The sequence below is a fragment of the Rissa tridactyla genome, chromosome 1 (genome assembly GCF_028500815.1).
Source record: "Rissa tridactyla isolate bRisTri1 chromosome 1, bRisTri1.patW.cur.20221130, whole genome shotgun sequence".
Lineage (NCBI taxonomy): Eukaryota > Metazoa > Chordata > Aves > Charadriiformes > Laridae > Rissa > Rissa tridactyla.
In genome coordinates, this window is record NC_071466.1 from 31,735,612 (window position 1) to 31,757,318 (window position 21,707).

The window sequence follows — 21,707 nt, forward strand, 5'->3', positions numbered from 1 at the left end:
AATGGCAATTCCTATGTTTTCTTCTCTCCAACAATCCTGCTTCAATGTAGTCAATAGATTTTTTGCTGGTAGTACCAATGGGAACAGGAGCGGGCAACAACAGTTTAGAACAGTGTGATGGCCTACCACGATACCACATGCCCATAAACATGTCACTCCGCTTGTTCTCCTGACAGCTGGCTCTCAGGATGGTATCAGATACATCATTTCTGTTATCTTTCAGCTGGGTAAACACATTCAAATGTGTCAAGGACCTTTCCAAATGTGTCAAGCACCTTTCCAACACTAGCACAGGACACACAGGATATATCTGTGGCTCAGACTCAGACGGGCTCCCTCACGAAACTGGTGTTTGTGTAGGCAGCTGTAGTTTCGCAGTTCTGGCTGGGATGGGTCATGGGCTACTCAGCAACAGAACTAGGACATTCTAGTTACATTTAATTCTGCCTTTTAATTTTTGATCAAAACAATCATGTATCCTTTTAGGTACAAAACAAGACAGCAAAAAGATGATACGCTTTAAAAACCTGCCCCACTGAACCAAAAGATTTTGGTGTGGAAAGATTTTAAAGCTGCCCAAAACATTTAGGAAGGAAAAAAACCAACAGAACAGTCTATTTAAGAAAATCTTTTAATTTTTATCACTTTCTAGTAGTCATTTTCTCATGTGTATGTTTAAATTCTAAACCAGCTATAAAATTTACCCTATAGATTTCTTCTCTGTAGAAAAAAAAAAAAAGACAAGGAAAAATCTTGGGAAAGAAAAGCTCGAGAAGGTACCATCATTCTAAATAGACTGTATTGTTATTGCTTAATTAAGATAATGACATGCTCAGGATTGGAGCAACCGAGGCTGGGAGTTTACGCTCAACATTTCCTTTCTGATTTTGTTGTTTCTGCAGAAGACGTGCCCCCTTGTGGGGAGAGGTTCAAGCCCACAAACCACTGGTCTTTCCCTTGACAGGTTTGGGACAAAAGAAACAGTTGTCGTAAACCAGCTTCTTGCTTCTGAATGTCTCTCTTTTCAGTCCCTCCTTAGATGTGTGATGCTTGGCGTACCTCACATAGATCTCTTCTGTGGGTTGTGGGGAGGATGAAGAAAAGCAGCAAGCCATAAGGCTCCTGAAGAGATGATGCTAGAAAGTTAACATAGTAAGAACAATGTGGAACCTTCAGCTGCGTCAAATGCATTAGTTTTAGCACCTTCATGAAACAGAGAAAAACTGTCCTAAAGAAAGCACTGCATAGAAGTTTGATCGTGACAAGGGTAAGAGGACACAATTTCCTGGATCTAAATGAGCATCCTAGAACCAAAAGCATCATCACTGTAGGGATGTCTTCATTGAACTCGTTATTGGCAGGCTCTCTTGTCCAAGCTATGGTAACATCAAAATAGTCCTGAAGATATTTTCAGGCTCTTAAAAGCCTTTTTCTCCTTTTTTTACTAATGTCAATTTGGCCATTACAACCACAATGCACTTACATGAACGTTGTCCTTGCCCATACCTTGAATTAATATCATTGTTTATTAAAACTGGTCATTTCAAAATGCCAAAAATTTAAGTGATGTGGATCATAAACATCCACTTACCATTATTACCACAACAACAGATCTTTGAGTAATGTAACAACTCCACTGGAGTTATGAAAGCTGAGACTATCAAATTGCATTCAGTGTGAACACTGCAATACCAAACAATACAATACCTCATGACTATTAAACACAGGGAGATGGTCTTCTTCCTTCCTTCAATATTGAAAGCACATTAATTTTTGCACACAAGATATAAGCAAATGAACCATCTCTCCAAAACAGGTAACAGGCTGATGAAACGAACAAATGATCTTTCATTGGAAGTACAAGATGAAAACCAAGCACATTAAAGCACAGAGTCTGGTAGAGTGACAGCAGGCTACTCCACGCTGCTACATAAAGAGAGGACAGAGAAAGGGCACCCAAAATGCAACATAATGAGACAGGAAGGAAGATGGCAAGGAAAGAGAAGGGAGGAAGTCTGTGCTAACAATGCTTCTATCTGAGATACTAGCATAAGACATGACGAAATAAACACCACGTTTTCTAAATTCACATAAATATATGTTAATGTCTCCTGCAGCAGGTTCTTTCTGTCTCAAAGTACAAGGAGCCCAAGATCCTCTCTTAGAAAACTGTTCATCACTTCAGGGAGAAGGGGTTATTCTGCACTAATTTGTTCCTCATACCTCAGTACACGCCAAAGTCACTTTTCTTATCACTGCGGATACATCTGTCTGCTTTGTTGCTCTAGACATAAACAAACTGAAATTGGAGTATGCAGTAACCTGTCTTCTGGGTGCCGACCCTCATGACAGGCTACAGGGATATTCTCTTCACTTTCACTTGTATGGAATCTTCATCTGACTTCTCTTGAAATGAGAAACTACAGAGCACACCAAATAAAACTTGAAATGTGAGCTAGCCGTCTTGAGACAATTAACATGCTTCTGACTCCGTGATTCCCGTTTCCTTTCAGTTCCACGTAAGAGGATTCAGCACTTGAAATACCTGAGAACTGTAAAGCATTGCAATGTCCATTGCTGTTGCAGTTGACTAACAAAATAAAAATTCTAAAGTCAGTTGTTGGAAGGGTTCTGCCCTCTGCTTTCATGTTTAGCTGTTAACGTAAAAAATTGTACACAAACTACATTAGCTTTGTGTCATAAATAAATTTGGGTAGAATCTCAAGCCTTCCACTGAATCATCTCTGCAAAGATGGCCCATCTTTTCAGCAAGAAGCAGCCTGGAGAAAGCAAAAGAAGACGTGCTGTATTACTTGAGGACAACCGGATAACAAAGGTATTATTAAACACAGCTATTAATAAACTACTTACCTTTCTTTGGCTAAGAGAACAGACATCCCCACCAGCTTAGCAAACTCGTCAGCTGTGAGAGAACCCTTTTCAGAAACCTGTAAAAAAAAAAAAAAAAACCACAACAAAACATGACCACACACAAATAAACAAACTATGGCATTAAAAGAACAACGAAGTTCTCTCAGCTACTGTATCAGGTCTAGTTTTGTGATGTGATAAATTGATAGCAAGTCCCTTGCGAAGACAAGTAGTTTGTTTGTCTCTTTAAAAAGTACAAATAATTATGAGTATTTCCCCTTAAAAATGCCTTTTCTGTGTCCTGGGAAAATTGCTAAGTATAAAAGAGGAATGCAGAAAAAAGTTAAATCTGTAAAAAAAATCTTTCAGTTTTTTTTTTAAACAATGCCTTGGAACAAAATAAGTGGAAAAATTAAAATAGCTCACAGACTGCAGTCTATGGTCACAATTGGTATTCATACAGCCCAACTGTACCAAGTGATTCTGCAAACAGTGAAGACTGAGCAAGGAAATAAAAGGTTGCAGTTCAGGACATGTCATTGATTTACAAATTTAAATTACCTCAGATGAAAGTGGAGAATTTGAGTTGATTTAAAATATCCCCACTACTCACAGTATATCCAAAAATCTTGATACCCCACCCTAGATTATGGCATACTAGTGGCATCAGTAAAAAGCCACCATCACATTCAAAATAGACAGAAGGTAAATTCAGTCTTGAGACTCAAAACTTCGTTCTGTCTCAACCACACTGGTAAATGCATGCTAAAATGAAACGTTTTCACATAGGTTGGACCTGCGGATGTTCAAGATACTAGATGTGAAGTCAGGGCTTATTACTGCACTGAATTTCCCATAAAAACGTGTTTTATTACCCTACAAATTAATAATTCTTCCATTTCTCCATTGATTCAGATTCAAGCAAACTTTTAAATCCAGATGTAGTTGCCATTTCCTGATTCCCACATAACTGATTGGGGAGGGGTCTATTCTGCGGCATTCTCAGCAGTATCCTTTTTACAGAAACTCAGATTAAGTTAGTCCTAACTTGAGATTTTATGAAGCTAAGTGATCAAATCTGAGTAATGGAAGTCAGCTATGCAATCTCATATGCACATGGGTGATTAATTATCTTTCCTTCCCAAACCACTACTCTCATCAAGGGTGACTTTTGGTTCCTTTGACTTCCCTATCATTTCCTGTCTTCACCAGCTGTTCAAAACCACATCTCTCTCCTGTCTGAAACTGTTACTTCTTTCACTTTTTCTCAGAAGTCTCACGTTACTCGACATTATACGTTAAGTACAGGGTGCTTTTGGCCACAAGTCTGATCTCATCTTCCATTTCCCTTATGGGCTTGCCTTCTTCATTCAAAGCCTCTACCTTGTATTTTTTCTATGGAGTCAAAGTCTCATATTATGAAAATAAAAGAAAAAAGGCACTTCACTAATAAATCAAGCATCTGTTGTTTTTTGCAGTTGACCTCATTTGTTATCAAGAAAATGTTTTTCCTTTCCTTTCAAAGAGATAAGCACTCTTACTGAAGGCAACAAATCAATCAGAAACCCAAAATAATCAGAAAAAAACCCCTCAAGATGGACTAGATATTTTTCTGTATATATAAGATAATAAACTGAAAGGATTAATATATATTGAAAGATTTAAGTATTTTAGTTTTGATAATTTATGATGGGATCTTTTAGACAGCTATGTACAATTATATAAAAATCTTTTTGGTGAGAGAAAACTATATGGAAACAATCATGCAAAATGCACTGAACGGTCTACCCCATAGATCAAGTGCAAAGTTCTCTGTGATAGCGCTACTTTTTCTTGACTGCTCAAGTCAAAGTCCTCTTTGACTCTGATGTTTAACTTTGTATACACTAAATCAGCCTCTACTCTATGAAAACCAAAAAATTACATCCCACTGAAAAAGACACAGGAAAATGCATCAAATAATGGGATAGCAGGACTTTTTAAACAGTCCAGAGGTAGCAAGTCCACGAATGTTTACCACACTGAGAAACTGACACTATTTTTTCTTCCTGATTCTATACACACTACTCTCCAACTGAGTGCTCTTCACAGCGGCAAACTCAGCACAAGATGTTACGCATAAAATGTGCTATTTCATGAAATAAACCCAAACCAAACAACTGCCTATATCAACATTTAAGAGCTACTTTCACTGCCTTCAAGCACATTGTGTACGGTGTCTGAAGTCCACTTCTGTTAAGTGCTTAATACATGCCATGAATTTCATCCTACAGTGCACAAGATTTGGAGGAAGGCTGAAGGTTAATGAAGTTTGAAAAGAGATGGAAAAGTGATTTATTCCTTAAGGAGAAAGCAATGACTAAGACTATGGCCTGCACAGCACTTTGAAGATGAAAAGTGCTATTTAAGTATTACTGCTAGAAGATTTGGAAATGGAATATTCTGTATTTCAAAACCTCAAAAGGAAATCCTGTATCTCAAGTTTTTATACCTAATGTGTTTAAATTTCCCTAGCATGGTCAGAACACTGAAGGAAGTGAAGTACACTTACTGTCTCTAAAGCAGAAGCTACCATTTCCTCTTCATTATGAGACTGGAGTTCAATCACCATCACACCACTGTCAAATATCCGAAGCCTAAAATAAAAAGAAAGGGTCAAAATAACTAAAAACCCTGTGCACATCACCTATGGCCACAGTTCTAATGGCATCTACACCTATAGTCACATTACAAAAGGAAAAAAAAATTAAAAAGCTCTATAAAATGAACTTAACATTAAAAGCACCTTCAAAATCTGAAAAGAATGAAAAAAGCACAGCAATATGCCTGGTCTCAGCTAAACACTTTACCCAGTCTGAAAAAACTGTATCGGAAGCAAAAAGAATGTTGTCTTCCTAGGAAAGTGAACCATAGTTAAAAATTCATGTTTTAACGTAGAGCTGATGTTGGTGCATACAGCAGCATAATTTAAGCAAAGAATGACTTTGTTTAAAAAAACCAAAGAAATCCACTGCAGGTAAAATATTAAGTCATCCAAGCACCATGGTTTGACTTACGAGTGCCACGGTTTATAAATACATCTGTAAAGCTTTTACCTTAGTGGCAATTTCAGTGACTCCAGCATCTTACAAGCATTTACTAAATCTTCTGGTGACAGCAACTATTAAAATAGTAAAACATATTTATTCACAGCTTGTATTTCACGGATACAACATAACACCAAACCAAACAGTTTTAATAACTACAGCTATAAAATACACCAGGCTACGCAATATTTTTGGTTTTCTTCCTTTCTATTGTCCAGTCTATTTTCTTGGCTTCTATGCTCCTTTTTGTTCCCTTACTATGTGTTCTACAGTAATCTTTCTTGCCCTGTTTACAGAAAGAATTGATGTATTTTGTCAAAAACACCCCAAAAACCAAACACGAACAAAAAACATTCACCATTCTTTAGTATTTTCTGTCCTTTCAGTTTTCTTTCCTGATCAGGATGGAATTACCCTTTTACATGGTATTATAAAAAGCAGCATACGTTATCACAACTTATAGAGGATACATAAACATTACATGGAAGAAGGTGAAAGGAAAAAGGTAAACCCCCTAATTTTAATAACAGGCTGGTCACTTCATGCTGTTAGACAGGTAGAATGAGGAATTGGTAGAGAACATTTTTTCCTTTTTTCTTTAATTACCTTGTAGCATTGAAGTAAATTTTATAAAAATATTTATATAAAACCAATTTCTTACCTCCAATCCTCGTGCACGATTTACTAGACAGTACACTTCTGTAAGTGACATGATCCCTCCTCGCTCCTGTGTTAAGCACAAGACTGGTAAGAGAAATAGCATTAATCTAGTAAACACAGTATCTCAACTTGCATTTGACCGATTAAACAGGTAAACCAGAAGAGCTAAATGATGGACCTTAATGAAAAAAACTACCCAGGCAATACCACATATTTCTAGCATGAAAGGTAAGTTGTTGTATCTTTCTCTAATCATTTTAAAATGCAAAACGCTGATACTATATCCAAAGACTGTGAGTTACTTTGATTGATATATTTGATATATTGCAATTCCTTGTTCCTGTGATTTATTCTCTGCTTTAAAATCAATTTACTGTTTTTACTCTTCAGACACGCTCAGTTTTCCATTCTGATCATAGTAGATAGCACATAGCTTTCACAAAAATACCGTAGTAAGTATGCTTTTTAGTAGATGCACAGCCTTGTAAGCTGCAACATGAAATCTAACTTTTTGGTGAGAATCTGCAATTCTGTAATAGCTTCAGATAAATTACTACCTATGTAATGACTCTGTGCTATATTTGCAAAATATGTAATTTTTAAGCAGTTTAAAGACTGACTACTTATATTTTCAAAGTCAATGTTGTTTCATTCTTTCTTTAAAAAAGTAACATTCTGCAGCCAGGGATGAATACAGGGCTGTTCTAACAGCAGAAAGACTGCTAGTATGATTTTCTAAACATCACTGATATTTTGCGAATTAGAAGTTGAGATGCCATTACTCCAAAGAAAAATTTTTACTTATATTTAAAATTTCTTATTCAGAAAGAGGATATATATTCCTTCCATAAACACTAAATATGAGGCGGCTGTGCTGCTAAATCTGAGACTTTAAAAAGAGGCACAGTACTACAGGCAAAAGACATTGACATCAAAATTCAGCAACACATGGAAACTGCTGGTGCAAAATTAGGTACTTTACCTCTAATGGTGTCTGCAGTATTCCAGCAAGTTGCTTCGCCAGTTGCATGTGGTAATGTGTACCAGATCCATATGTTTCCCTAGTAACTGGATTAGCTATACCCATACTCAGTAGATAGGACTTGAACCTAATAGTCTAAACAAATAAATAAATTACTACATCAGCTAGTGAATGATTCTGGTTTTTAAAAGTCTTTGATTTTATTACTGTAAGACAGTTTTGGTGATAAATCCGTTCAGTTTACTATCAATAAAGTCAATTACTAGCAGAGAGAAGGTGTGACTTATTACAATTTATTTTTGACCAGCAAAAGGTCAAAAATACAAAAATTTACACCAAGGCAATAAAATCTTTGCTTTTAAGAAAGGGTCAAAAGAAAAGCTAACACCAAACAAGTAAGTCACTTTTACTTTATGTAGAATTAAAACACAAAAAAGCCCAACCATCGAGTATTCTTTATTAACGTTACATGTATTAAGCCGATAGCTTTTGGCTTTGCACAGGAACATTTCAGTTGACTTTAAAAACAAAATTCATTTACCTCATCCTCAGTGATGTCACCTTGTTTTTCTTTAATCTTATTAGCTATTGACTTGGATAGCTCCACCATTTCCTTAGCCTAGCAAGAAAGGCACAGAGATAAGTCAACTTTCAGCTCAACAGAAAAAAAAGCATGCTTAAAACCGAGAAAACAAGCATAAGCCTACTTGAGTAAGTGACACGTGCCATACCTTCTCCATTAGTTTGCTGAGATCCTCAAAAGCCTGAAATGAAAAGCAGACACTGCAGATCAGTATAACTACAGCATTCAGCTTCATGGATGCAGTGAGCTGCCTTTGTCCACCTGTCAAAACAATTCTTAAGAGCTGCTATCCCTTTAGATTAGTATGTTACAGTGTGGGAAATTTTATGTAAATGGTTGATATGTCTGTTTTATATCAGGTCTTAAAATCAAAATTATACAAAGAATGAAGAAAAGAATCAATCAATCACACACTTTTCTAGTATGTGAACACTAGTTCAATATGATTTATAAAGTCCATATAACAGGAAGAAAGAATGAGATACTGAGACCCAGAAAAGATTAAACTGTCCAAGTTTATTATGCTCTCCTAAACGCTGGGGAAAGGTTTCTTGGTGGCGATGGTAGGTTTTCTTCCAACAGTTAACCCTCTCTCAAAGAGATCTATTTGTTTCCGGCCAGCAGCAAACCAGCTGTAAAGCTACAGAAGTACTCCTCCTGACAAGACAATTTTACTTTAATCAATAGATGTTACTAAGTTAGTAAGAAACAGTCATTTCAAATGACTGGAAGAGGGTATATGCTTTCACAGGTATGCTTAAGTGAAGAAAACGTGTGGCAACGTATCTTCATTTAACTATCACGTGATAGTGATGCTACCATAATAAATATAAAACAGTTTAAAAAATGAATTAAATAAGGTCCATGAGACAAATGATCAGATTTAAATAAATCAAGATAAAAACTATATAAAAAGCATCCTCTGAAAACTCTAGTTGTTGGACCTAAAAACCAAAACACCTGCTAGAGCAAGGGAAAAAATTATTTGTACAAAACATTTTTTTTTCTAGTCTAAGAAACCTTTTATTTTGTTTCCACAAAAAATATGTAATAAACTGGATACCAGTCATAGAACCACAATTATATCAAGTCTATTAAGCTTAGTAAACTGCTATGGTCTTAAGAACAACAATTCTACAAAAACCCACAAAGGGCATTTTTAGGCCTAAGTAAACATACTTTAATAAAAGCTGAAGGCATACTGAAATTCAGAAGTTTTAGTGATGGCAAACAACTAGCATTTAAAAAAAAAATGTAAAAAAAAAAAAAGAGTTAGCAACTATATTAATGCAATTACATTAAAAAGCAACTCTCATTTCTCCCATCCTCAGCAACACACAGTCAGCCTTCTCACCCGCTTCTCTCAAACACATGACAGCAATCACAGGCAGTCAACCTTTTCAAAACAACCTTTTTTGAACAACTGGTGTGAGAAAAATTCCTGAACCTTTTCAGCTAAAGCTTGCCTGACAGCAGCACCCAACCTCTCCAGCCACAAGAAAAGAAGGTTTTTCAGTTAGAGTACGTCAAACGACCAGAGATACATCTTGCCTACAGCTTCTAGCCATTGCTTCCTCGCGATTCCTAGTTTATTCTGACTAATCCCCCAGTAGAAAGACACATTTTAGTAGAATTTGCGCAGGAAGACCCGATTGCTCCCATCTACATTTGGGCACCTCACTTAGAGGCTTATTGGTCTGAGATTCAACATGCAAAGAGAAAGAGGTACCTCCAGGCTTTTCATCTGAATCTCTCCTAATGGTGCCAGTGCTTCTCCACTGACTGGAGAAAGTCTAGCCTCTTAACGCTTGGAACCTAAATTAGGTATCCAAAATTAAGTGTGATATAGCTAGATCCAAGGGGAAAAAAGAAAATATACCATCGTATAACAATGATCTACCACTATCAGAACAAAAGCTTCTCTTTGGAGCATTTCTTCTTACTTCCTAATCTCCCAAATTCAGTAATTTTCAATAGATTTCGAAATCTCTAGTGTAAATCAAAGTCCTTCTACTATACTCGTATGAGACATCAACACAAAGTTTTCTAACAAGGTTTTTCCCAGCTTATTTCGAACCTCTATAACCTGCATGAAAACATCATTCGTCAAAAGAACCCTTGATTTAGCTAAATAAACAGCATGCTGTGTCTAACTCCTCCTCTGCCTGACTCACCGAGGGCAGGCCTGGAAACAAAGGGGAATGTGCACACACCTAACAGGAACTTCCTCAGATAAACAAAAGGCTAAAGAACTGGATTCTTATCAGCAGTGAACAGCAGATGCAGGAAGCCTTTTCCTGGAAGCCAGGGCACCATTTTTTAAATTAAGTCATTTATAACATTTAAAGCTGGAGGAAGGCAGGATTTTACAAGTCATGGTTTTCCTCCGTTCATACAACACGTATAAATGGATTTCTTTTACTCTCTGACAAAGCTACTAAAGGAAAAAATAACCAGACAATACCTTTTGAACTATATACACATGCATGTAAGCACAATACCTTTTGAACTACACACAGAATTTCATTCATTACGTTCCTTATAAGCAGAAAGGAAAAAGTTTAATGCTACCAGTATCTGAAACAGCATGTGGCCCGCAAGGTACTATAATTTTCTTATGCATCAGAGCTGTGAATGCCTTTTTTTTTGTGGCACACTGAATCCCGTAAAGCTTTGCCACAAGAACAAATCTGTTGCATTTAGTTTATGAGTACATCTGTATAAATCTCTACTACCAAGACAGAATCAGACTATTTTTAAGGATATTGCTCCCAGGTATATATGAAGAAATTCATTGCCTCTGTTGTCCATCAGTATTGATATCTGCAATCCAACTACTGTACTGTTTCTAGGGAAGAGGATGGTCTCCCAGAACATCTTGCTGATGCCTGGACTGCAGAACATTTTACTGTAATTGCAAGCCTAAATCTAACATTTAAAAATGGAATATTTATAAGATGAAAACCTAACTTCGCCACAGTAATATGCAGACACTTGGATCAGCGCATTCTTCTTAATATATATATTAAATTTTCAATTGAAAACAAAATTAGCTGTAAAAAAAAAAAAGAAGGAAAAAAAACCCAAACTTGTAATAGTTTCTGCCTTTGTGTTCTGCTTCTACTGGTGAAAAGTCACTGAACTCAGATTTCTAACTGTACCAAAGTTAATATTATAAAGACACACTGTTAGTTTCAAAGAACAACTTTCTTGAAAGGAATGGTTTTAATGAAGCACCTTTATATATATTAAAAAGCCAGTTAAACAAAGCAAATAACCATAAATTATGCACTCTTAATCAATTCAGACTTCTCAATAAAACCAATAAATACTCTCAGCTGCCCCTACAAGAAAGTGTGAATGAATGTAAATGGCTCAGACAGGTGGTTGACCTTGAAACTTCAGTAGTATTTACCTCGGAAATGTTTTTGTCAGTCTCTTTTCTTTTTTCCTCTAATTTCCTTTCAATCCCCACAATTCCTACAGCCCTTATTCTTCCTGCCTGCAAAAGAAAATAATGAAAGGAATTAAAATAGGAAATGCTAAGTTTTCTCATCCGCCTCACTGTGAAAAACCTTACATTTAGAAGACAGGAAACGTTCCCCCAAAGAGCTGATATCATGCATACAATATTTCATGTATTTCTTGAAAGTATTTTTTAAACCAGCATAAGAAAATAAACATTAAGTGTAAAGCATGTATGAATTTGCTGTACTAGACAGATAATAAGATTATTATGTTGAAGCTATTAATACGAAGATGCTTAATAGCCTGATCCAGTCTATGAACACCTATACTAGAGCAGTGGAAATGCGTGAGTGTATCTAAAGATGATCACCTCAAGGTGATGGTGAACCTCTCATTTGATGCCAAGTATGTTTTAGAAAGGCTGGTACCTAAGTGGCAGTAGTGACAGCCCTCAAATCTCTGACTGCAAAGCTTAGCACTGGTGTTAATGATTTGCTATGACTTAAGTATAAGAACAGGAGGTAAGGCATTAAGTGATTATTGATGCAGGGTACAGGCTTCCCCATTAGTCCAAATGCAACTATATTTATAGGTACTACATTTATAACGGAGGACATATGTGATTTGATGTTGAACAATCTTCAAATCATCCTATTTCATTCATATAGTACTATATGTTTAATATATTCACATATTTGACATATATTTGACATCACCAAGCTGTGTGTAGCAGTCAACACGCTGGAGGGAGGGGATGCCAACCAGAGGGACCTGGACAGGCTTGAGAGGTGGGCCTGTGCGAAAGTAAGTCATGAAGTTCAACGAGGCCAAGTGCAAGGTCCTGCACGTGGGTCAGGCAATCCCAGGGACAAATACAGGCTGGGCAGAGAATGGATTGAGAGCAGGCCTAAGGAGAAGGACTTGGGGGTGTTGGTTAATGAGAAGCAAAACATGAGCCGGCAACGTGCACCACAGCCCAGAATGCCAACCGCATCCTGGGCTGCATCATAAGAAGCGTGGCCAGCAGGGCAAGGGAGGTGATTCTGTCCCTCTACTCTGCTCTCATGAGACCCCACCTGGAATACTGTGTCCAGCTCTGGGACCCCCAACATTAGAAGGACATGGACCTGTTGGAACAGGCCCAGCGGAGGGCCATGAAGATGATCAGAGGGCTAGAGCACCTCGCCTATGAAGACAGGCTGAGAGAGCTGGGATTGTTCAGCCTGGAGAAGAAAAGGCTCCGAGGAGACCTTATAGCAGCCTTTCAGTACCTAAAGGGGGCCTACGGGAAAGATGGGGAGGGACTCATCATCAGTGAGTGTAGTGATAGGACATGGGGTAACAGTTTTAAACTGAAAGAGGGCAGATTCAGGTTAGATTTTAGGAAGAAATTCTTTACTGTGAGGGTGGTGAGACACTCGAACAGGTTGCCCAGAGAAGCTGTGGATACCCCATCCCTGGAAGTGTTTAAGGCCAGGCTGGATGGGGCTTTGAGCAGCCTGGTCTAGTGGGAGGTGTCCCTGCCCATGGCAGGGGGTTGGGAACTAGATGATCTTTAAGGTCCCTTCCAACCCAAACCATTCTCTGATTCTATGATTCAACATATTCGTATGAAGAACGAACATCTACATGTTTATGAGAGTTTATAACCTAGAAGTATGCAGACAGCTAAAGAAGACAATCTAAAAACATATGACCGAGATTCTCTGTAACAACTGTCCGTTTAGAATAAACATTTAAATCGAGCATATATAAGTTCCAAAGTTATATAAAAGTTCCATGTTCCAAAGAGTTATATAAAAGTACGTATTTGACTTCCAGCCACCAAAAATAAAACAGAAGTTATAATTAAGACCAAAAATCTTTCAGCTTCATTAGATCTCTCATGTTCAATAAAATTATATGCAAATATATACATAATATTTGCATAAGTGTGTATGTGTGCGGGGGGGTGCTGTCTGACTGTATTTAAAAAACTCATTATCAACTATTCAAGTCTAAACACAACTCAAGGAAGAGAGGCTACAGTGCTCTATATCAGGTGAAAACTGCAAAGGAGAAACTAATTTATGCCAGTGAAGAAATAGGCAAAGTAAAGCTGAATTCCCACACATGCCCACCGTGTTGGTTAGAGAGGCATGCCAGATGCAGGATATGGGGGCAGCAAGAAGTGGAAACAAGAGATGACATACAGATTCTGCTCAGAAGCTCTACACATACCTGTGGATCCTTGTTAACTTGGATGGTCTGACCAGTAGGCATGGTCTCCCATCTCCTTTGTGTCATTTCTTCTGATAATCGTCTATAGAACTGCAAACAGTAAAGAGTGCCAGATATTCAAAATGTTCCAAAACATGCTAAAGTTAAAAATTTCAAGGTTTGCTCAAAGGCATGCTTTTAAAAGGAAGGAAAGTTGAACAATCCAATTACTATTGGTCTGTTAATTCAACAACGTCACAGAACAATTCAACCACACAGATCAGTTACATGTATTTGTTTATTGCTAATAGCAAAAGGTGGCATTAGTTAATTAGTATACCGCACTGACCAAAATCCAGAAAGAAAATCTATTCCATTCTTATGGTTGTTCAGAGTTCACAGGAAAGCATTCTGAAGTTATAAAAAAAGATCTGGAGTGTAACTGATAGGCTAGGTAACCAGTAAGCACAGTAAGTCTGATTTTCAGACACGAACATTAACATTAAAATAATAAAGGTTACAACTAGGCAAAACACCTATACAGGTATAACTAGGGATAAATCTACACTCATTCTGAGCTGAAGACTGCTCACAAAGAAATGAAAGTGAGTCTCATCAAGCAAATGCATTTATAAGACATTTATAACTAATTCAAGTTGAAAATCTGATTTGCTGCAGTGAACAGGTGTGGCTTTTTTCATTGTTCAAAGTTAAGAGTTCTCAGTCTCTTCAAGGGAGGATCTTAGACTGTGCGATTTCTTTACAGAGTGCAATTCCTTTGTTTTTAAGCCTTCTTTTAAAAATATATTACGGTTGTTTAGAATGCTCAAGGCCTCTGAAATTTGGTATAGGTAAAAACAATAAAGATTTATAAAACATAAACTGAAACAAAGCTCTGAGGCAACAAAAAGTGTTCAGCAATAAAATTAGAGAGATGCTTAAGAAGAAGCTGCTTGATTCCTGTTTAGTAGAGGGTTAGCTACAAAGAAACAACCTTTACTCTGTTAAACATTTAACAGATTTCAAAGACTTAATCCTGTGTTCAATTTAAAAGATTAAAAAAGAAAGTATAAGATTATATTAAATCTACTAAAATAAGAACAAAGCCTCTTGACATTTTTGGAACTCTATTTGCATTATTTAACGAAAGTATGGAACCCTGAAGGCTCACAGTGTTTGTCTTCAAAAAGGATGTATTGAAAAAGCTCCACCTCAAAAGTAAACATGGAAAGATCATGGAAAACTATCACTAATGCAGCAAGAGGAGAAAAGCGTGTCCAAAAATCTGATGTGCTGAGTTTGCATGGTACAAAACTTACCTCAATCTGCCCATGTTCTTTGAAAGAAAGTTTGATGTAGGAATATTTGCTGCTTTGGAATGGACCAGGCTCTTTGTTTGAAGAAGCAGGATGAAGATGAACTACTATTTTGGCACTAAAAAAAAGTTAAAGGAAAAAGAGGCAGCTTTCTGTAATATCTAAAAAAATTATTTCTTGGTCAAAGTTAGCCATTTAATCAAAGACTCTATTAACTTTATCTCACATAAGAGTTAAAGTGTGTCAAATAATGCTTTACATTTGTGCATCAACATTTAAGTATTTTGACTCAATATTATAGATCTTGCATAAAAACTACTATAACCTCTAAAACCACTACATCTCACAAATTTAAAATGTATACACCAGCAATTCTTAAGAAATAAACATAACAAATTTTAACATTTCAAGCAGGAATTTCTGAAAAATCTTTTAGTTAAGATAAAAACCAACTATCGAGTAGTCATTCGATTTGGCTTTTGACTTGCTGCCAAAGCAGCCAAAGCAGCCTATTGCCAAAATACACTATGTTTGTCACAGGAAAACAAAAGGTCTCAACATTATGTTTAATCTATCCCACTTGTATATGTCACTTAGGAACACTGTATGTGAATTTATCCAAAACCAACATTCAAAGGTAACATGCATGGAAATAACAGTTGAAAATGACACCTACCACCAAAACAAACCTTGAGATAGCATTATTTTAGGAACATAACAGACTGCTACCACAGCATGACTACAAGTCCACCATTCCCATTTCATTTTACTGACACTTTTTTAATGGGTCTTTACTTACTTGACTTCTCCAGCATTGGTGAATTACCTGATTTTTTCTGGATACCCCCAGCATATTTCCTTACCCATCTGACTGAAGGCTGCAAGCAGATGTCAACTACATATATATTTCTCCAGTTAATAGTTTTTTCTCTTTTTCTTGTGAAACTTCTTTATACACATACCATTCTGAATTCATTATTCAAGTGCGTGGAAACACCTGAACTCCTTTTAACCATCGCTAGCACTTCCATGCTCAAAATCAGTCATATGGTCATGAAAAGGTATATAATATGGGATCTGGCAGAGTTTCTATCCCCAACCAGTTCTGTGGCACAAAAGACTAAAATTAGCTTGCAAATTTAGACCTAGAAAAATTTATGACTAAGCAAATGAAAATGGCAAGCTAGAACACATACTTGTTTAGTGATAAGAAGACAGTTATTTTACAAATCATATCAAACAGTGCTTTGTCATGACTCTTACACGTTTGATCTCAAGCGAGGAAAGCAGGTCCTTGCGGCTGTCAGTCTGGAAACTTGGATTGCAAATGGAACCCACCATGAATTAATATATAATCTTTGGTACATCACATAATACGCATGTGCAAAGTATCCAACTGAAAAAGACGATGACTATCACCTTACCTTTTTCCTATCCCAGCTGCTTGCTCTTCAATAAAGACAATCTGAGACAGAGGTAAAGCAATGCAGCACTCCTGGAATAAGCAACACAAACCCAACTGAAATTAAAGCCGTATCCTGACTATTCATTCTCTAAAACCAAGTGTTCTTTTTCCCCATTTCACAAACAGTACGGATTTCTACTGGTGCTGCCTGAGGCACTCCGTACAAATACGATGGTAACAATTGAAACAATATATTAAAGAGAAATATAAATAGAAAATTTAATACAAACTTGAAGCTTCATTCTAGGTAATAAAAAAACAAACTTAAATGTCAATACATTGACACCTTAAGCTAGACTCATAGGAGGACTCCGGAATTTAGCAAATCTTTAGTATTTAAATTCAAAATTTAAAGACTAAAATTTCTACACTACTGCAGCTTAACCCTGTAGGTACACAATGTTCACAGGTTCTTAAGTTTTTTGCATTAATGTTACTTTGGGAGCTAAAACAATATCCAAAAGCACCACTCTTTTACGTGTTGAACACCTGAAAAACTAGACTATCCTTTGAATGGTGAAACACCAAATAGGAACTTCTCCATCTATCCCACACCCATGGACTTAATCCAGCAGTTAATGCATCTCAACACACATCTACTGGACTGCGCTTTAGAAAAAACAAAACAGAGCAAGAAACAAAACTGCATCCATCTGTGGGAGACTAACCTACCCAGGCTAAACTTCCTATATGCATTTGAGACAGAAATTGCTCAAGATGCAATTCACAGCATCTAATTAGGTGCCTGGTCCTGTTTTGGTGAACATCCTCTTGGTGATTCACACAGTCACCCAGAATACAGGAAACACAGGTCACAGTCCCTCTTTAAACCTCCCTCTTCCACCTGCCACGAGGGTGTGCCTAACGCCGGGCTACAGCGAACACTGTTACAGGGCCCTCTCAATCCCTACTACCAAAATTGTTCCTCTTTGCATTAAATGATTAAATACTCACTAAATTAGAGATTAGGGAAGTATACATGCAGGAACTCCGACTAATGTGTGAATTTCTCATTGGTGAAAAAACATGGGTTGTACTTCCTGTTCTAAAAATTCTTAATACAAGCTCTTTAGAGCCTTCAGTGGCCACAGATTTTACAGTTGATGTATAGAACTGTTACTGTTTGTAAAACACCAACATAGGTCTTAACACTTAAAATACAGGCAAAACAATGCTTCTGTTAAAAAAGTTTTTGAAAATTACAAAAGAGCCCCATTACATATAGTATGTACATTGTCAAAATGATTGATTCATTTAGTTCACAGCTAAAAAGTTATGAAGTTGTAAGCCCAAGGACTTTGAATCAGCCCTTTCTGGTGAGAGAAGCAAGAGGAAGTGACACAAAAAGAGAGATGCATTAAAAATGCTGTGGGTATATGAAACCAAAGTTTATTTGGATATTTTTTCTGATGTCTCACATTCACATTTTATGATTTGAAATGTTATACAAATCTAGCTATGTAACAAACTCTAAACGAATTACATATTTTTTACTTTGGAAATAACCATATTTTGTACACGGTTCAACTGAGATGGTATGTAACAACAGCAGCTATAAAACACAACTGTCTCTATTTGTAAAAAGGTTTGCTATGTTAACCTAACAAGTGCATCATTTATTACTAAAGTTTTCTGACACTGTAAAAGGGGACTGTCTACAACTCCATTCTGCGTAAGCTAGCTAAGGTTTCTAAGGCTGAGCTTGGCCAACAACTTACCACAAAAATAAAAGACCACTGTGTTCCCCATGCTTCCATCCCAAGAGCTTGAGAAATAATCAGCTTCATTTACCACATCAACAAAGTTATTTGTATACCATAGATTTAACATAAAAAACCAAACCTGGCTCTGCTGAAGCAGAACTGGTCTACATTAGACCAGAACTGGGTAATTTTTGCTTATCTCCTGGCCACGTTTTTGCCCCTTCTCTTAATTGAGCCTAGAGCTTGTCAGAACCTTTGCTGAGTAAAATTAATTTGTTAAAAGAAAACTACTTTTTTATTGTCCAAGTTTCTTCTCTGACGATTTAACGAATTCAATGATCTCTTGTACTCTTCTAAAACAGTACAAGGAATCATGTGGCCTAGGAGCAGGGGGAGAAGCAGGGAGAAGAAACAAATGTCATCCTTTTGTTGGGAAGGAGAGAATGGGGCTATGGACAGTTGTTAGACTTGCTGAAGCCATAATGTGCAATGTTACTCCAAGCAAGTAAAAAGTCAAAGTAAGAATATTAGAAGCAGTGCAAATTGCAGTACACGCCCACCTGTCAAGAAGAGATGCTAATGAAGAAAGAAGCAGCAATTTACACAGACAGTTTAGCACAGATAAATTATCTCACACCGACTGTGCCAAAAAAAAAGTTAATTTATACAGAATAGCTCATGGTCTGGACAATCAACCCCTGTCTTGTTTAACAGTAACCCCACCCTGGGGACCAGCTCTCAAAACATTTTGAAAAACTTGTACTAAAAATAGTTCTGCTCTTCCTGCAGACTATCCCTAAAGAAAAAATATATTGCTTTGCCAAATAAAGAACATCCTTGGTGACCTTACCTTTAGAAGGCTCTTAGTAGCTCCCTGCTTTGGAGCAGGAACGTGGTATTTGGTAGGGAATGGCCTTTGGGTGTGAGAAATGCTTCAGCTATGCTTGCGCAAAACTAGTCCACTGGAATACAATAAGCCTTTGAAAAGCTGTCAACCGAACATGCTCTGTGTAAACTTTGGCTTCCAGGGTTAAATTTCTAAAAGATTGTATCCAAAACAAGCATAATCCAACCTGGTTCTGAGGAGGGCTTCTCCTTCAATTGCAGCTGCAAAATGGTGCACACTGTCACAGACTATGCTTAGAACTTTATATGTGTTTGTAGTCTTTCTTTCCCATTTCTAGCCTGCAGTCTCAGGCTGTGACTTGATCATACAAAGCATTCAGCAGCAGTATTACAGTGTAGATCTGCTGCTGCCACTTAACCTCTGAGTTAGTTCTCCATATCAATACAGACAAATGTTCTGGTTCAATTAATGGATGGTTCACCAGCGGAAGAGCCAGTTGGGAAGGTAAAACCCATAAAAAATTATCAAATCATGGTCTGGGACTACATGGTGGGAGGAAAGGACACGGAAACTTGGACTTGAAAACAATAAGGAAGAAAAGGTCTTGCTAGACAAGGTGCATGGGAGAGGAGTTCACATGACTTGCCTGACACATTCAATTTCAGTCTCAAAACCAATGGTTTTTATTGCATGATATCACGCTCTTTTCTCCTCTATTTTGTGCTGTAGAAAAGGAAAATTTATATGATTCATTCCCATCCCTCCTCATCTCTGCACAATTCTTTTATTAAAGAAGAATTGGGTGAAAAAACATTCCTGTACCTAATTTTCTTTCCACTGTGAGACAAAAAATGGACTATACTTGTAAAACAAAACACACACAAAGGAAAGAAAAATCTCCTCTCCATGTACAGTCTTTTCATTGCAAGCTACCTGATGTTTATTATGGAACTGACAATTGAATGACCTAAAAGAGACAAAAGTGGGACTTACATGATTCTTCTGATCCCTCCAGATTAGTCTGTGTGTGCTAAGGAGTAGTACTCCGCTATCAAATTTCACCTATAAAATAAAATAGAAAATAAAGCAGATCAACAACCAATTTAACCAGTAAGTTTGCATAAATACTTATCTTGGAAACATTACACATTACCACAACATAGTAATCGGATTCAACAAGCCACTATTTTGATAACACTCTCCTTTTTCAGAAAGCACAGTAAATGAATTACAATGGAGAAAATTAGTATAAAACGATTAGATGGATATACACAAACTTCCTTTTTCAACTGTATAAACCTACCCCCAGGAAATCCTGAAGGATCCTCCCTCCATATGCTGTGCAAGATATATAAACATTCCTAAATATCATATTTTAAACAGGGCTGTTGGCTTTCGAACGCTATTTGCTGACAAAGAAAGTACAAGTTATGCAAAAAAGCAAAGCAGCCTAATAAGATGGTACGCACAGTCTGAAATCTTCTGGCCTATCACATAGGAGTATTGCTTGTATCCATTTTATTGTTGAAAAGTTTTTTATCAGACAGCCATCAGTATTTGGAAAAATCTGTGTTAGCAAATTGCATCCTACTTGTAAAACTGGGGGCATGGTTTTTTACAGTTTTTTATGATAGTATGGACCTATTCTGGTGAGGAAAAATGAGGAGAGATCGAGTTACTCTAGGCGTGATACAAAACAATAACTGAGCACGCTCAGATGAGAGCAGAGGGCAAGAGGGCACACTCCATGGCCAGAGCTAAAGCGCATTTTACGGCTAGCAGGATGATGGCTGTGAATTGTATGCCACACCCTGTACATGGCATCCAAGCCAAAGCAGACAGCTTGCTCAAAGCAGACAACCTCACCACGGGGGTGAGGTTGGCCCCGACAGAGAAAGACAGTGACGGCCCAAGCACTGGACATTAAGTTTCATGGCAGTGACACCAGCTACAGGCGCCCTGTGGGGATGCCAACCCTCCCTCCACGGGGCACACACCATCCAAGGCCTTCCTCGGTCCCACAAAGCCTGGATTTTCTCCCGAACGATCCTTCTCACAGAGCCCAACCCTGCCAGGCCCCGGAGCAAAACCTCCGCATCTCCGACCGGCAGCCCAGGCCCCCTCTCGCCCGATACCACCCACAGTCACGTCCCCTCCCGCCCCCGTTGGCTGGGGCCCACGGCCGTGCCCTTTCCCCCCTGCCCTGGCCTCTGCCGCGCCTCCAGGCCCCGCGCAGAGCCGCTCCCGTCACCTTCTCCTCCCCGTCGCAGAGCCGCACGCCGCGCTGCTGGACCACCAGCGTCTCCCCCAGCTCCAGCAACCCACTGGTCCAGGCGAACCGGTCCATGGCGCAGCCCCTTCCCCTCCCTCTCTGCCGCGGGCAGACCAGGCCGCAATCGCTGCTCCCCGCCCGCAGCCGCTGGGCGAGCCGGAGCCGGCGCCGGCCCCATCCCCTGTCGCCCCGCGCCCTCTACCGGCGGCCTGAGGAGCGGCCGCCATCTTGCCGCCGCCTCTGGCCCCGCCGCTC

The 21,707-nt window shown here is 38.1% G+C and overlaps 1 protein-coding gene across 2 annotated transcripts; it reads right to left on the reverse strand.

Moving 5' to 3' along the window:
- Positions 1 to 613: 613 nt before the first annotated feature.
- VPS36 (vacuolar protein sorting 36 homolog) lies at positions 614 to 21,617 on the reverse strand. 2 transcript variants are annotated; one of them, XM_054215377.1, is made up of 14 exons: positions 21,432 to 21,617; positions 20,174 to 20,242; positions 16,590 to 16,660; positions 15,169 to 15,283; positions 13,871 to 13,960; positions 11,598 to 11,684; positions 8,331 to 8,363; positions 8,141 to 8,218; positions 7,600 to 7,734; positions 6,619 to 6,684; positions 5,967 to 6,031; positions 5,423 to 5,507; positions 2,872 to 2,948; positions 614 to 2,780 (listed from the first exon to the last, which is right to left on the reverse strand). In XM_054215377.1, exons 1-14 carry the CDS (start codon positions 21,525 to 21,527, stop codon positions 2,687 to 2,689), a joined length of 1,161 nt encoding a protein of 386 aa, XP_054071352.1. In that variant the 5' UTR covers positions 21,528 to 21,617; the 3' UTR covers positions 614 to 2,686. The 2 variants fall into 2 exon arrangements, with proteins under 2 accessions (XP_054071352.1, XP_054071360.1); XM_054215385.1 differs by lacking the exon at positions 8,331 to 8,363.
- Positions 21,618 to 21,707: the final 90 nt, after the last annotated feature.